We start from the raw sequence: 18,350 nt of genomic DNA on the forward strand, positions 1-18,350 counted from the left end.
TGTCAACTTGACAAAAACAATAACAATCACAACAGCATAGAAGTCCCTCTGTTGTGACGTGGATAATGGTCATTTTCATTTTCTTTGTTCAAGTGACTGGTACTCTACATTAGAGCCCATTAGTAGAAAGTCTTTTTACATAATGCAAAACTCCATGTTCTTCCCAGAAACCGGCTTTCTTTGTAACTCTGATGGAAAATGGTCTCCGGTCTCCATGCATACAGCACGCAGCTTTCATCTCGCTGCGTGACAATTTATGTGTGCCTTTTCATTTTCATCAAGCTGGCCTCATCCACCGGTGGGACTGTATTCACGAATATATGGCTTGTGTTAGTGCTTGGGAAGAAAACAGCCCTAAAGATAATGAAGTACTTTCTGCCTTTCCTGAAAGCCCGCCCCAAGTCAAAGCTTTGTCGTGATTTAATACACTATCTTGTTATTTTTAATGCACTGGCCTTAACAGAACAACAAGTCCAAACATCCCAAATTACTGCTGAGTAATCTTAGTTTCCTTTTAATAGTAAGCTGTTGGTTCATTGTTTATTCTACCCCTGGCCCAAAGGAACCTTTTTAAATATGTTGTGGAACTTGATTAAGGGCACAGCCACGAGGATGACTCGGAAAAAAACGAGTTGTGGTTTGACAGGCATGGAGGGGCGCACATGCCATTCTGAACTGAGGGAGGAGCATCCTGAGCTCAAAGCCTGCCTGAGCTACCCAACAGGACTATCTCAGAAGAGAAAACATGGAGGCTAGGCCGAGGGCTCGGGGAGCAAACTGTTTGCCTTACAAGCATGAGGGCCTGAGTTTGATCCCCTGGTGCCCACCTTAGGAAGGAAGGGAGGCCCAACTAGGGAGCGCAGCAGGCAAAAGTGTTTTCTTTCAAACCTGACAGTCTGAGTTGAATCCCCAGGACCCACAGTGGACGGAGACAACCAACTCCCCCAAAATTTCCCCTTAGTATACACATGTCACCACCACCATATACACACGAGAAAAAAAATGAGAGGTAGCAAATAAGAATGCTGACCAGAGTCTTCATTAATAATCATAAGCTACAGACACCATTTCCAGAGTCTATAATTCTTCTAATATACTCTTATTTTCAGAGCAGCTCAAGATAAAACATAATTCACCCTCCATACGCTATATATCTACCTTAACTACTTTTTTATTATTCTGAAGTGGCATTGCTATTTTCCATTTAATAACTCTCAGAATAAAAGCTTTAATGCCAAAATTCATTTTAAAAATAAAATAATGAACAGTATAATCTACTTAACTTAAAAAAAAAAAAAACAATTACCCACGTCCTTCAGCATCATCACTGGTTTTTCAGTCAATGCTAGGGGCTTGGTGCATGCTCCTGAGTGTGTCACGGTAGGATACACTTAAGGAACTGCTGTGGCAGGACACTAGCCTGGCACGAATAAGGCCACATTTAACCAGCAGCATGAAGAGAGGAAAGGAAAGGAGAGAAGAGAGGAAAGAATTGAGGAGGAGGCAGGAGGACACGGTAGTGAAAGGAGACCTCAAAATTTGGTGAATTACCGCCTATACTTAATTTCTCCAAATTCACATGTGACTTGGGTGAGGTACAAAGGCAGGGGACATTGTGAGAACATGAGAAGGGGAAGGTCCTCACCGGGGAATCGGCTCAAGCCTCTCATTGGCCGGGAGGAAGAAGTCAACACAATGAACAGCTGCTTAAGGCCTTTCTCCTCCCCCAGCTACAAACCAGGACTCTCACCAGGAACCCCATTTATGCCAAATTCCTTATGTGGCCCTCATGGCTCCTGTTGCTACCGTCTCAGATTAGAGTTCCATTCAAGCCATCTCCAGAGCCACCTTATAAAGTTATTTATCGAGAGAGAGAGAGAGAGAGAGAGAGAGAGAGAGAGAGAGGAGTGGGGTTCCTTAGCAAGCTTTTGAGGTGTAACCTAAACACCACAGTGGTGTGCGTGGCTAATATGTACACACTGTGACTCTCTCTTCAGGAGCCCACACCCACACTTGGGTATGTATTATCTTTTCTGAGATCGTCTTCCCCTTAACGTTTATATTTTTTAAAAAATCTATAAATGTCAGGGCTGGAGAGATGGCTCAGTGGTTAAGAGTGTTGACTGTTCTTCCTGAGGACCCAGGTTTGATTCTCAGCACCCACAGCTGTCTCCAGTCACAAAGGATCCGACAACTTCAACGGTGCACAGACATACACACAGGCAAAGCACTCGGCCTCATAAAATAACAATAATAAATCTGTAAGTGCTTTTTAATAAACTGCAACTATGTCCTTGAGAGTCCACCCATGCTCTGAGGTATGGGTCTATACCACTTCTTGAGCATCTTTCTGGTTTTCATAAACTGTCAACTCTGCTCCACAGCCACTGTTCCTGAAATTCTTTTCTGCATCGGTTTGCCTAAGTGACGGTCCCTACACGATTAGGAAAACTCCTGAGGCCACTGAAGGTGACAGTATAGATCTTTTTCTCTGTCCCCTCACTGCTGACATGATCATTACTGAAACTCTCAAAACATCACAATTATTGTCAATGACTCTCACATAAAACTTGGGGGGGAAAAGGCAAACAATAGATATGAGAAGCTTGCAAATCCACAACTTCTTCATTAAGCAAACAAGATAAAACAAAATATGCAATTTAAGATTGGAAGCAAAAGACAAAAAAAAAAAAAACCCTCAAAACAAGCTGACCACTTTGATCCTGTAATCAGAGTTCTTCCCATCAGCAAGCTGCACAATACTGGGAAAGCCGCAGGTCATCTGCTGTGTGCGGCAGCTCCAGGCGGCTCCAGACCATCACCTATGTAATTGCAGCTCTGTCTAATAGGCCCACACAGCTCTTTTGGAACAAAGGTTTTATAATGGAGTAGATGATAAATACTGACCTGTGATGCTACCAGATGCTTATAATATTAGGGGCTGTGTTTATATGGAGGATGTTAGCATATGTTATCTCTGTGTGCTTGCAGCCCAAAAGAGATTTTAAAATAAATAGGACTCTTAAGGATGCTCACCTTACTAGACCTGGATAGAGGTGGGCAGTCTTTGGACTTCCCACAGGTCAGGGAACCCTGATTGCTCTTGGAGCAGATGAGGGAGGGTGACTTGATCGGGGGAGGGGGAGGGAAATGGGAGGCGGTGGCAGGGATGAGGCAGAAATCCTTAATAAATAAATAAATTTAAAAAAATATAAAGAAAAATTCAATGTGCATTATAGGTTAATAGTGTGGCATCTTGATATAGTAAGTGATACTAAAATATTCTACTCAATACAGTTTATGTGGTCAATGAATACAAGCCACTTGGCCATAGAACAGCTACTTAGAAAAATTCTAAGATGTCATACTGACTCTGAAAAATACTGATGGCATTGATTTATTTTGCTGTTGTTTAAAGCTAGAGTCTGAAAGTGAGACTAAACCCTCTGCAGCATGGAGTGAAACAGACCCACAGTGCCGGGGGTGTTTCCTCACCTGAATCCATTTCCGCTATAACTGTTTCTACAGCCGCCACATTTGGGATGAGATGGAATGTCAAGCTGACTATAGTTTCCTCTAAAGAAGCAAACTTGAAGCTGTCCGAATGTATAGTAGAGACCCAAAATTAGTATGCTTTTTAAAAATAAATGAACAAACTGATCTTTTCGTTACATATTAAATTAGCCCTTCGGGCCACCAGCTCCCGACAAAGAGCTTCCCGTCTACAGGCTGTGTGTGTGTTTAAAGTGTGAGCCTCTGGCCTCAGCTAAGCAGCCTCAGTCCTCCCTCTGAAATCTGGCCAGTAGCACAGTGAGCACTTTCCTAGGGCTGCCATTAACACCAAAACCATGACAGGGGCAAGCACCTGACAGTGACAAAGCAACAGTCGCTGTGGTGTTCTCTTGACTGTGCACACAGGGAGAGACGCACACTGGACACAGCAACAGTCGCTGTGGTGTTCTCTTGACTGTGCACACAGGGAGAGACGCACACTGGACACAGCAACAGTCGCTGTGGTGTTCTCCTGACTGTGCACACAGGGAGAGACGTGCACTGGACACAGCAACAGTCGCTGTGGTGTTCTCTTGACTGTGCACACAGGGAGAGACGCGCACTGGACACAGCAACAGTCGCTGTGGTGTTCTCCTGACTGTGCACACAGGGAGAGACGCGCACTGGACACAGCAACAGTCGTTGTGGTGTTCTCTTGACTGTGCACACAGGGAGAGACGCGCACTGGACACGGCAACAGCCGCTGCGGTGTTCTCTTGACTGTGCACACAGGGAGAGACGCGCACTGGACACGAGAGCTTAGTGAGAATATGTCTGAGATCATTTTCCTTAGTTCCACAGTGAACAAGGGACTCAGCTGGACTTTCTGAAACAAATGCTGCTGAGTCAGTACGAAGTGGCCCCATCAGGCTGGTCAACTCAGAGTGGACAATCCAGGGATAAGTATGCCCACCTTCCTCCTCGCCTCTTCTTCTCTTCCTCCCTCCCCTTGGGCTGCTTTCACAGTCAGTCTATCCTCTTTCGCTTATGACAAGGCCATATAGCAAAGATAACTCCTACAACTGCAGAAATATATGATTACAAAAACATATTATGTGCAGACACCTGTTCTTTCATGTAAAAAGTAAGTTTCAAAAGCTAGAACTAAAAATATAAATTCAAATGACAAACCTTTAGCTACATTGCAAAAAAAAAAAATCAGAAGTGAGAGAGGGGAAAAAAAAACAGAATTCCACAGACATTCAAAGACGCATAAAAGACAGCTACGAAGAGCTACAAGCCAATAAGTTAAATAATCTAGAAGAAATGGATAAACTTCTAGATAATCGATGCAATCTGCCAATACAGAACCATGAGGACATAGAAAATCTGAGCAGGTTAATAAATCAGAAGATTAAATAGCCAGTCATGGTGACACACACTTTAATCCCAGCACTCAGGAGGCATAGACAGGCAGATACCTCTGAGTTCCAAGCCAGCCAGGCTGAGCATTGAGACCTTGTCTAGAGGAGGAGGGGGTGAGGATGTCAGCAGCAGAAACAACAACAAAGTCTTGGGCCTGAGGTTTACAGGACATCTAACAAGCATTTAAAAGGAGCTAATGGTAGTCCTTTGCAAATTCTTCCAAAAGCAGTGACTACTTTCAAACTAATTTTCAAGGCCAGCATAATCCTGCTATTAAAGCCAGATAAGGACACTGCGAGAAAAGAAAATTATATGCCAGTATCTTTGGTAAACATAGATATAAAATTCAGCACAATAGGGGGCTGGAGAGATGGCTCAGTGGTTAAGAGCATTGACTGCTCTTCCAAAGGTCCTGAGTTCAATTCCCAGCAACCACATGGTGGCTCACAACCATCTGTAAAGACGTCTGGCGCCCTCATCTGGCCTTCAGGCATACAGACAGAATATTGTATACATAATAAATAAATAAATGAAAAAAAAATTCAGCACAATAGGAGCAGGCTGTTCTCAGCAGTGTAAGAGAGGACCACCAACCGTGGTCTAGTGGGATTCATCCCAGGGATGAAGGGACAGTTCAATACAAGGAGGACTATTTGGGGAAAAGAAAAGAACCAATATGACGGAGATGGGGAGACAGGGCAGGGTATGGAGGTGGATATGATCAAAATGTACATTGTGTATGGTATGAAGATATCATAATGAGATCTAACATCTTGTACAACCGGTGTGAGCTAATAGAAAGGTAACTTCAGACGCAATTAGATAAGATCCTCTCGTTGCTAACTCCCCCAGAACTTTGTTCCCCCAGTGCCAGCATTCCCCGATAATCTTACAGACTTGGTCAACCTAGACATGCACAAGTAACCAACAAGCTGAAGAAAGGTCAAAATGTTTTGTTGCCTCCGATATTCCTGTCAGCATTGTAAACTTTAAAACAACCCACCATGAAGCATTAACTATCTCAACAAACATTCCATACTATACAGTAGCTTTAAGCTGCCCACAGGGCAAATTATCACACAGGAAACAACCCTGTAAGAAAAATGATAAATCTTTTCTGGTACATAAAAATGAGCCTCCTCCCTCAGTGATCGAGGTGACACCAATAAACTGAGCTCCGAGGGCTTCGACTTAAAATGTGTTTCTGTGCTTTTACCTTACCAATTATATAGAAGATTCCTACTTGCTCTGAGTAGTAACTACTGAAGTGAAAATCAAATTTTAGATGGAGAGTCATTTTGGACATTCATTTTAAAGTAAAGAGTGGGGTTCTCACATAAAAATTCCTGATTTTCTTCAGATTTTTAACTATAGAGAAAGGAATTACCCTATGAAGATCTGTAGTTGGTGAAGAACTGAAAATGGTTGGATAGTTATGACAATAAGCTAGAAATTCAGAAATGAAAAAAATTCAAGAACTTCTGACTCAGAATAACCTTTAATAATGAGTGCAACCTCTGTGTATGTATGTGTGTCTATGTGTGTACATGTATGTGTGTATGTGTTTGTATGTGTATAGGTGTATGCATTTTCCAGTAACATTTTATCCTTCTTTATGGTTGAATAAAATTCTGTTGCATATATACCACAATTTCCTTCTCTGTTCACCTCTTTCTGGATATCTGGGCTTGTCTCATATCTTGACTATTATAAATGCTACAGGAATGAGCACAGGTATGCATGTATCTCTACAAAATCCTAACATAAATCTTTTGGGTCTATACCGGAATGGAGGTTTTTTTTGAGAATCTTCCATGCTTATTTCCATACACATACATGTGGGGGGAGGGAATTTGAAAAATAAAAGTAATGGCATCTTCTGTCCAATGTGCACATCAATAAGATATGTATTGGATAGAATGAAACATGTTTGGGGTGGACTGACTTTTGGCATACCATGCTACTGTATAATTGAATGTTTTAAATACTTTGTAGTGAATTCTTAAGTAATATCTGAAATGCCTGGAGATCTTCAGAAGTAGATTTGTAAGTGTCAAAAATAGTCATTTTACTTGACTTGGTAAATAAGAAACAGAATGCTATCTAAGACAAACATGAATATTTCAATGTAGCAGTCTTTGGCTCACTTATGCCTAAAAGGAAGAATTTAATCAAGATTCTTTCAAGAGAGCTGCAATCATTACAGAGTGAGAAAAGAAGGATCTTCTCCCAATTGAGCAATTAACATATTTCATCTAACAACGGCCATTGATGTGAATCTCCTGCTTAAAGATTCTTCCAGAAGCACCTCCCATCTCCCTGTTCCCAATTCCAGTTTTTCTTAGACTGCACCTAAAGACTCCAGATGCACTCCTATTTTTAAAGTCTTCAATAAAAGGTACAAACCTCCACTTCCATAAAAGCTCACATGAGGGCTTGCTGTACCTTACAGGTTCTTTGGGCAGCCCGCAGGACAGTGGCACATGCCTTCTTTCTTTCCATATATCTTTATGTGGCTGGAATCTGTCATCTTCCTCTTTGCTATGTGCTAGCAACAAGCCTGGGCTTCTGCAATTTTAAATCCCCAGAGTTCCTAAGCTCAAGGGTTAGCATAGGATGATTTTCTTTGTGGTTAGTCATCACCCATCTGCATTTTTTTTCTTTTAAAGTTTTATTCGTACATTCAAGATATTCTAAAAGACAATTTGAGATCTATACCTGACATATTTTTATAATGCAGTTGTTAAATAAATACATACTGATTACTATAATCAGATTAATGTGACAAGCACCACCCATGCTATACACAAGAGTCCTAGAATCCATTCATATTAAAACTGAAGGTTGTATCCTTCGACTAACAACCCCTTGTTCATCATTCCCGTAACCCCAGATCCCTCACTCTGCTCTTTGCACAGACATGTGTATGTGCTTTGATAAAACTTAAACCCCATCCCCTCCAATACCTCCCCATCCCTTCTGCTACTTTGCTCTCCCAATATCCTGCGCTTTGTTTTTAAACCTCATTGAGTCCAATTAGGGTCAGAGATAGATAGATAGATAGATAGATAGATAGATAGATAGATAGATAGATGTGTGTGTGTGTGTGTGTGTGTGTGTGTGTGTGTGTGTAGGGTTATCTATTGAAGCATGGGTAGCCTCTCAAGAACCACATCCCTGAAGAAAGTTGACTCTCTCCCCCCAGTGACCATAAACTGCCAACAACTCCTCAGTGAGGAGTGAGATTTCATGGTCCCCTCCCCCATCTATGGTGGGATTTTGTCTGGCTTAGTCTTGCACAAGTCTTGTGCGTTCAGTCGCAGCCACTGAGTTTGTGCTCATTGGTCCTACCATAGCCAACAAACAATGTGTCGCTGCAGCTACCCACTGCCTCTGACCCTTTCTTTCATCCGTGCTAAGTCCTGAGCACTGAGAAGAGGGATGTGGTTCAGCACCTCATATAGAGCTGAGCACCCCACAGTCTCTTAGTCTCTACGCATTGACCAGTCTGGGGTCTCTGTATTAATTACCACCTACTTCAAAAAGAAGCTTCTTGAATGAGGGCTGAGAGATTCCATAATCTATGAGTACAAAGACAAGCACGCGGAGGGCAGTTTGTTATCATGTCCATTTCACAGGATGACAGTATTAGGTTCTTTCCTAGGACCTAGGACCTAGGTCCCAGTTAAGAGCACAAGGCCTGAGCTCAGTTTTTAAAATGGAGCAGGCCTTAAATCTAATCATAAAGTGGTTGGTTACTCTCAGAAAATCCATGCCAATATTGCACCAGAAGGCACACCTTGCCAGGTCAGTTGTTACTGAAGCTAACAGTGTTCACACTTAAGTAAGACCCTTGATGTGTCTTCTCTCTCTGTAGCATGCTCAGAATCTTCTCCCACTGTGAAAGTTTAATAGCTATGCTACCTGGGTCCTGTTAGAAAGTTATTTTCTGAGCCTGTAAGTGGAAGTCAATTCCTTATTTTCCCCACTAACAGTTTGATGATAATATGGTCTGATGTTGATTAGAACTGGCCTTATGAAAATAGCAAAAGATAGCATGTAGAATTTTGCTTTTTAATCTAAGGCTTTTAACTAACCTGAAAGCATTTCTTTTGGCTTTTTCTTTTATTTTTTAATTTTTAATTAAAATATAATTATATTTCCCCCTTCCCTTTCTTCCATCCAATCCCCCCACCCATGTAATCCCCTTGCTCTCTCCCAAATTCATGCCTTCTTTTTCTTTACCTATAGTTACATCATTTATTTATTCATTTATCTATATTTATATATGCATAAATATATAAATACAACCTGCTTAGTCTGTGTACTGTTATTGTATGTATATCATTTCAGGTCCAAGCCTAGACAAGGAACTACTAGCAACTAAGAAATACTAAACGCTGAAGGCATTTTTACAAAGTAAATTTCATGCAATTTATTTCTAATTTGCTTCATTGATAAGGCTTTAATTTAAATTCAGTTCTACTGGATATCATGTTCTTTCTGGTATTCTAATTATCTGGAAAGGGTTGAAGTTTAGTAAAAGAAAAAAACTTGTTCATTTCTGAGCATGAGAACTAAGAAGGAATCATTTTGTGTTGAGCCCAGAAGGAAATTTGGACACAAAGAAAGGACATCATTATTGAACAAACTGGAATTCAGTTGTCATATTGGGTCTAAAACTTTAATCCCTAAGGAATTATTTAGCACAAACACTGAGGGCTATAATTGCTCTGTCTATCAAGAGACATCACTGTAAAGACATATTGGAACCAAATGTTGCCATCTCCCCTCCCATTATGTGTGTGTGTGTGTGTGTGTGTCAGTGTGTGTGTCTGTTTCTGTGTATGTGTGTCTGTGTGTGTATCTGCGTGTGTCGGTGTGTGCACGTATGTGCTTGTGTGTGCATTTAGGAGCCAGAGGTCCATGTTGGGTATCTTCCTCATCACTCTGTACCTACCCTTGTTGAAGGAATGACTATTACTAACCTAAAGGTCACCAAATTGGTTAGACTGGCTGGTTGGCAAGCCTCCTGTCTCTATTTCCCAAGCACTGGCATTATGGACACACCCTTAGCACTGGGCTTTGGGGTTGAATTAAGGCCCTCATACCTATCCAGAAATCATTTTACCAACTGAACTATCTCCCTAGTCCCATCATAACTCCCTTCTTGAGAGATAATACTTTCTCTATGTGATCATATTCACCAGTCATCTGACTACATACATCCAAAATCATTCCATAATTTTCAGAACAGCACTAGATCCTGTGTGTGAAGCAAAGGTATATAAATGGAAAATACATCCCTATAGAAATTATAAACCATTTAAGAAATGGGTTTTTGAGGTTAACACTAAACAACATCCTGATAGCTATTACTAATAGACGTGTTAGATGCCATGCAGAGCTGTTTGTAAACATTAAAGGACTTTCTTTACACCTCATCATACTTTCTCAAAACAGGCTCACGTCTGGTGCTATTTTCCCCGAGTTTTAAAAGAAGAAAGGGGGCTGGAGAGATGGCTCAGTGGTTAAGAGCATTGCCTGCTCTTCCAAAGGTCCTGAGTTCAATTCCCAGCAACCACATGGTGGCTCACAACCATCTCTAAAGAGGTCTGGCGCCCTCTTCTGGCCTTCAGGCATACAGACAGAATATTGTATAAATAAATAAATAAATATATTTAAAAAAAAAAAAGAAGAAAGTCAGTGGCTAAGGCAGTGCAAACACAATGAGTAGGGATGATTACAAAACCCACCCTCTAGCCAACTACTTAGATTTTCACTGGCAAAAGCTAAGAATGAAGGTTACCTATTGACCAGAGGACATTGGATGCGGTGCCATGAGAAAGCTTTAAAGAACGAGTCAGGTTGAAATAAGTAAATAGAAAGGGGTTAAGGTCGTCTAAATACAAAGTTATATAAACCTTGTGTGGAGATCAGAAGGCTAGAATAGCAGGCATGATCAGGGAGACAAGAGTCAAGCGTGTGTAGTGTTCCAACCTGGACACACACCGGCATAGAAGTGTGTTTTAGTGCACCCAATGCTCAATTCAATAGTGTCCATTTTAATTTGTAACAAAGGTCTTGGAAGCCTGTGAAAATGGGATGTGTTTTACAATGCTATTGTAAGCATTAAGGGTAGAAGAGAGGAAGGAATTAGATTACAGTCTAGATTAGCAAACGTTATTTTATTCATAAGAACCAAAGCCCCAAGAAAATGTCTTGATTTATAACTGCTCAAATTAATGCATAAGTCTAGGGTCTATGCGCAGCTGGTACTTGCTGTCACCATGCCCATGTAGCATTGATGAATAGGATGAAATCAAAACAGGTAAATGACCAGATTTTGTCCCAGATACCAAGAAATGAGCCTCCAAACCTCCAGGCTAATGTGGCTGTGTCATCTGCTCCCTTCATCTTGGTGTACCTGTCCCTCATCTATACAACCCCTCTTGCCTCTTTCCACCAATGCTACTTCCAATACTACTGTTTGTGAACATGGGGAAAATACAAAGATTCTTCTGCTCTGACTCAAGTATAAGCGTTCATTCCTTGGGAAAGAACACAGCAACAGCCCACCCATGTTTAGGACACAGCATGCAATAACTCTTCAAAAAAGGTAAGCGAGAAGGAGATGGAATGGCCAGTGAGTCGGCTCAGCGGGCAAAGGCTCTTGATGTAAACTGTATCCCAGGACCCCACGTGGTGAGAGGAGAGGCCCAATTCCCACAAGTTGTCCTCTGTCCTCACACATACCATAGAATGCACATGCGTAAACATGTTCAATCCCTCTATCCTCTCCCTCCCTCCATGATTTTTTTAGAAATACTTTTTAAAAAAACAAAGCAAAGTACAATAAGGATCTACCTATTATTCAGAAAGAAATTTCTCAAAAAAGAATATTAAAATATAGTCATTGTGTTCAAGTAGAATAAACCTATGGCATTCAAGTTTTCTAAAGAAATACATATATTTTTAACAAAATCTCTATGAGATACGTATCAAGAAAGTGAATACATACAAATATTTCATGGGGAAATAAAGAAAATTTAGTGAATGAATCCATAAGAATTACTACCGTTGGTGAACTGGCCAGCCAGAACTGAAGACCTTGGGGGATATTAGTATCTTCTTTTTTTCCAAAGTGGATACAGGAATGAAATAAATTATGAAAACACTTCAAATTGGGCAAAAGGGAATCAGCATTTTCACAGGAAGAGGTCAGGACTAATACCTACCTGCATTTCAAAGTTAGACAACACATTGGTTTATGGGCCCACAGGCTGAGGCCGAGACTGTGGGCATGTTTCTTTGCTCATGGCGACAAAGGCGGCACTGATACCTCCTGAGTGTTGCCATGGTCAGATACTGTGGGCCTGGGCAGGGAGCACAGATGGAGACAGCCACGGACCCTGCCCTCCTGCGGCTTACACTGTGTTACAAAGAACAGTGAGTGCCCTGGGATCAGAAGTGCAGTCACCACAAAGCCTCGGGATGAAGAACCCAGCTTCTGTAACAAGGAAGTTGTCTTGCTGAATTAGCAGTTTTACAGAGATCTGAATCTTTCCCAGAAAGAAGAAAAAGAACAAAAAAAAAAGTACTTTTCACTGTGTGCTTAATAGATTTTTTTTTTTTGAACTTTAAAGGAACAGGATGGAAGATAAAGACAAATCCCCTCCAAGTCAAAGAGCAGACCCTTAAGCCCTGCCCAGCCAGGCAATGCTGACTCCAGGGCTGGAGGCAGGCCAGACCTGCACAAGCAGCTAAGAAAGGTTCCACAACTATGTGGCATTCTCCGCTACAAACGATACTGATAAAACTGATTCCACTGTACTGCCACGACATTAGTGACGTCACTCATCAGTTACATGTGATGGCTGAGGCAGGGGCATAGATGAGTGCATGCATCCACAGGCATCCACGTGGTCATGGCGCCCTCTCCTCACACACGCCTGTCCTCAGTACCGTTCTCTCGGAGCTCTGCCCTTCCGCCCTTGAAACGCTTTCTTCCAAGTTTACAATTAGCTAATGTAAGGCTCTAATCACGGGAAACGCGCTGACGAGAAGGGATCGGGCGCGAGGGGAGTGACTATTGCCTGCCAATTCAAACAGCGCCTGATGGTAAAATATGATCTTGGGAACAAAACTGGAATGGGAGCTATACTGTCCAGAGCATGGATCCGCGGTGTGCATGCTGAACAGCCGTGTCTGGGAATTCACTGCGGTAGCTCCGGGGAACACTGACATGCATGTTATGTCTGCTAACACCCACTTGAATGAACAGCATGTTCTTCTTCCATCTAAAATATGTGTCAAGATAAACCGTTTGCCCTAGTCTAGAACAATCCATAAAACAAATATGACCCTTAAAGCCAGAAGGCCGCAGAAAGGTTAAATACCTAAGTTTGAAGAGGAACTGATTTACATCTATGACAGAGCAGGAACTCAGCACACAATTCACTTCTCTTCATGTTTCTGAAGCCACATCTCATGGACTTGATGTGGTTTAACAAAAATAACGCTTTGAAAACCCACACACAAAAGGCCAAAACTTGTGAATCGGGCAACACGAGACAGGCACGCCGACGTAGGAGATTCTTAAATGTCAGGTCATCCATTTAGCCGCGATTCTAGACACCGGCTATTACTAAGCTTGTTCTCAATGTTCAGGCAACCTAATTTAAACAGCTAATGTCTGCCCTAATCCAAATAAGCCTGGCAACCAAGTAAAAGCTTGACGACCCTGCCACCTAGTGGCCGTAGAGAAACTGCAGCCAACATTTCCTGACGAGAAGAGCCTGCTGCTGCGGCAGTGTCTATCCCCGCCACGCGCGGAATGTATCATTGTGAATCAGGTGTGTACAGTACCAATTCTGAAAGCAAACTTATGAAGATTTGATTTGTCTCTGGGATTATCTTGAAACTATTCAAGTGGGCCAAGGTTTTACTCATCTTCAAACATTTAAAAAAAAAAAACTAGAGGTCAATTGCTATTGTTGAATTTTTTTTTTTTCTCTTTTTCATACTCTGTATGCTCATCCAAACCCTTTTCCTAGTCTTTGGGCTTGATCCCAGATGGATAATACCCTGCCAAACCCAAAAGTCATGTGGCCAAGCCATCATAAAAATTCCCTTTGTGCTGCTGAGCTGTCATTACCAAAGTGTCGTTAGACCTTCACAAAGCCACGGGAATCGTCTTTCGAAGAAAGAAAAGGACGTGTGCAGAAACCCCTAAAGTATCCATCTAAGAGCCAGGACCACAGTGAACACTGTAGGTAGCCAGAGGAACACAGAGAGATCAGCACAAACTGTTTCTACCCGATCATTAACAGATGAGTCTCCCTGACCTGCCTACACCTATAACAGGTGGGACAGCAGGAAGTCAGAATTGTTCACCTTCTCCACCGAAGGAGAATCCCGAATCCTACCTGCTGACGTTTGAAGGCTAAATAATCCAGGTTTTCCAGCTCCTTCCCGAGCTTCTGGTAGGTCTTCTGGAGGTCAGATTTGTTGGAAACATTTTTAAGAGACTCAAATGTTCTTTGAAACTGCAAATGAAAAGGAAGGCAGATTATATAGTGACAGATTCTTCTCAGATTCCTAACTAGCTAACAGAGTCAACAATGCACTTCAGTTTTACCCACTATAATTCATAGACAACAAATGCTAGCTAATTGTCCTTCAGTGGACTGATTAGACATGATTATGAAGAGGTGGGAACTGCAAGTGTGCAACCAGCATTACATGAATGAGAAGTCCATTTGGTTCTCAATGAGCATACGTCATCCAGAGTCAAAGAGCTTCCATGCTTCAGGGTCCCTTGAAGAAAATGAGACTTAATGTGTAATTTTAAGTCTAACAAAGTAATATTATAAGGCTCTCAGGGCAGGAAGATGTTTCAGTTGGTGACATGCTTGCTCTGCAAGCCTGAGGACCTGAGGCTGGATCCCACCATCCACCTTTGTAATCCCAACACTGGGAAGGCATAGACAAGACCATCACCCAAGCCCAACAGCCAGCCTCGCCAATTGGCAAGTTCCGCTACCGCTTCACTAAGTCAGCATAACACCTAATTACATTCTGAGTGTCTGTCCTTAGAGCCACAGCTAAGTACAGCTCTCACCCCTCCTCAAGGAAACTTCTCTTTGCAGCAGATGAAGTTCATTACGGGAAACCACAACTGATCAGAATGTAGAGCTGTGATGCCCAGTCCCGTGTGATGCCCAGTCCCGTGTGGTGCCCAGTCCCGTGTGGTGCCCAGTCCCATGTGACCCCCAGTCCCAGCTAATACATCTATAACACCTCAGGCTCAGAGATCATTGCCAAAGGAGGGGGCGGGGAAAAGATTAGAAGAGCCAGAGGAAGAGTGTGCTGTGAAATTGTGACACCTAGAAACGTCAGAGAAGGTACGCCTATAAAGTCTCACTAACATGTCCGCCTAACCACAACCTGAACTGGGATGACATTAGACACATTAACGTGAGAGGGGGAACTGGGGAGGCCTCAACCCTAGACAAAGAACTACAGGCAACTAAGGAATGATGAAAGTTGGGGAAATAGACTTCCCCAGGGAAAAGCGTGCGTGCAAGCGTGCATGCGTGCGTGTGTGTGTGTGTGTGTGTGTGTGTGTGTGTAACAAAGAAAAGGAGTCCATGGATTTGAATAAGAGCAAGAGAGGGGTACATGGGAAGGGTTGGAGAGAGGAAGAGAAATGGGTAAATGATGTAATTATATTATAATTTTTAATTAAATGAGTTTTAATTTTTTTAAATAAGGTAGAGAGTGACTGAGGAAGATATCTGATGCTGACCTCTGACCTCTACATCCATGTGTAGAAAGGTGCATGGCTCCAGAGAGAAGGATGGAGAGAGACAGAGACAGAGACAGACACACACACACACAAACACACACACATAGAAGGGTGTGGAAAGAGAGAGATTCTCTGCTTGAGAAGAAGAAGGAGATCAGAGGGACTGGGAGGGGGAAAAGAGAGTCATGGTGGGGAGGTAAGAATCACCAAATACGTTATATACATGGATAAAAAATGTCATCATTAATATATGCCAGAAAAAACATTTTTCAACCAGTTCTCACATGTCAATCATGCAAACAAACAAACATATGCTTGGATATGTTCCCGTTGTGTCGTGAGACTTGGCTTGTGTCTGTAGGATCCGTGCAAAGAACGAGTCACCCGTGAGCGTCAGAAAGGAAGATTTCTCAGCGCCTGTATTTCAGGAAGGGAGGCGCACTAACACGTTGACGACGGAAGCATATGTGGTACGTTCATCTTTGCTCTGTAACCAATGGGTTACAAAATCATATCTGCTGAACTGGAATGTTTCTGTCCGTTCTCAAGTCACATGCTGGATGAACGGGACAAATTGTGGTAGATCAGGGTGCTTCCCACTACTAGTAAGGAAGGGGAGCTCACAAAAAAAATGAATTCTTGGTGTTTTAGTAAGTCAGAACATACTTTGGGGGCTGGTAATTGAAATGTCTAGTGACATAATTCTCATTTTCTCTCTTTCTGTCGTTTATTTCCTACATCCTCTTCTTATGCCGTCACCTAGGTTTCTACAAATAGAGACCACCATTTAAACACACCAGAATCCCCCAACTGTGATGTCACGAGACAGGCTTGTAAGGTTTTGTAGGGTATAATTAAGTTCCCAGGGATGTGATTTGATCCTTGGTGTATCAAACTCTAAGGAGTAAGTCGCAATTGAAGGGGGTTCTACTGAATTATGTCCTCCATTTCATAAAGGCAACATGTTCATCTCAATCCAAGGTGAAGAGAAAACTGAAATGCTTCCGTAGAAGGACAGGAAGTTAAACCCAACAAATACCGCTTAATGCCTACTCTCGTCAAGGTGCTATGAATATAAAATATATTTCCTTCCCTGGGGGAACGTAAAGGTTACAGGGAAAAGTAGACATGAAAATCAGAAATGGGAAGGGCATTGACATTTACTAAGTGTGTGTTTGGCCCCAGGTATGGTATGCCTTCCAATTGAACTCTCGAATCAACAACACGAGTTCCTGCTCGGTTCCCGATAGTGAGTGGGTAAACTGGGCCTCAGAAAGCTTGATGGAGCAGGGACTTGACTCCACTGTCTGCTGTCCTTCCGTAGAAAGCGGGGTGCACACGGGAGGTAAGGGGAACATACAGTGAACGTTTTGATGCTCACTGAGAGTGACTGAGGGGTTCACATAACATAGAAGAGTGAAGGAGTCTGAGTTGGGCCACAGCGAACATGAAATTTCAGATTCCTGGGGATGAACCAGCTCTACTCATCAGTTTATCTGTTTTAACTTTTTTACTTATGTTCGTTATTAATCTATTTGTTTTCTTTGTATGTGTGTAGGCACACTTGTGAAATGACACACATGCAGAAGTCAGAGGACAATTCTTGAGAGTCAGTTCTCTCCTCAGCGATGAGGAGCCAGGGATGGAACTCAGGTCGTCAGGCTTGGCAGCAAGCTCCTTACCCACTGAGCCATCTCACCAGCCCCCACCCATCAGTATAAACACAGCCAAAGTCTGCTCATGGCCCTGCTCTTGTAAGATAGAAACCAAATTCTTTTCAACACAGTTTTAATAACCTTTATGTTAAAAAATCTATTTTGTCATGTGACCTTTTCCATGTCTTGGCCAATTTTTTTGGTTCCTTCTCTGTATGTTTAAGCCAAAAACCCCACCCAATCCAGGACTCTAAACAATGTATTTTCTCTATAAATCAATTACTATAAGCTATTTACCAAAAGTTTCACTGAATTTAAAATACTTTATGCCCTACTCTTTCTCTTCTCGAAGAAGCAGTCTTTCTAATTAAAGATGCCATCATGCTGTCATTTAGCTATGCGAACCTTACGCAACTTCAGGGAACTTCAAAATAAGAAACACACAAAAACAGTATTTCCAGGTACTACTTTCAGGGCCAACGAAGAAAGTGAGAAAATCCAGTAATGCCCCGTCGTCCAGAGAGTGCTTTAACTGAAGGTCAGTGTTTGCATAATGTGGGGATTTTAGCTTGAGTGTTCATTATCAGGGCTCATCTCTCCCACTTATCAATACTAATGTGCTCTGGGTCCCTTAGGACGGCCATGACGGATTTATCAATACTGACGTGCCCTGGGCTCCTTCAGACGGCCATGACTGCACTCTTCTAACTAGATTGTTCCTACAAACAGTCGTCACGGGGTTGTCCTATAAAATTTACAACCTGGCGTAGGTTGGATTTCTGTCATGCTTCCTGCACCCTCCCCCACTGCCCGTGTGTATACTTAGGCTGCTATATACTCCAAGCAGTGCTTTTGCTTTGTTGATAAAGCGAAGGAGCCAGGGATAAAGATGAATCTGGTGAAGCTCAGCTGTGTGATAAAAGACTACTGACTCGGTTTGAGGAATGTTCTTTTAGGTGTTCTTTCTT

General features: G+C 42.3%; 1 protein-coding gene across 1 annotated transcript in view; it reads right to left on the minus strand.

Annotated features, from left to right (window-relative positions):
• Ctnna3 (catenin alpha 3) overlaps positions 1–18,350 on the minus strand; it is a 1,347,523-nt gene that overhangs the window by 1,236,417 nt on the left and 92,756 nt on the right. The window contains exon 5 of the mRNA XM_041655198.1: positions 14,346–14,465. Within this exon, the coding sequence (XP_041511132.1) occupies positions 14,346–14,465 (120 nt within the window). The remainder of the gene's footprint in view (positions 1–14,345; positions 14,466–18,350) is intronic.

Source organism: Microtus oregoni, unplaced genomic scaffold (genome assembly GCF_018167655.1).
Source record: "Microtus oregoni isolate MIOR12 unplaced genomic scaffold, Mior012 000007F_ref0000211, whole genome shotgun sequence".
NCBI lineage: Eukaryota > Metazoa > Chordata > Mammalia > Rodentia > Cricetidae > Microtus > Microtus oregoni.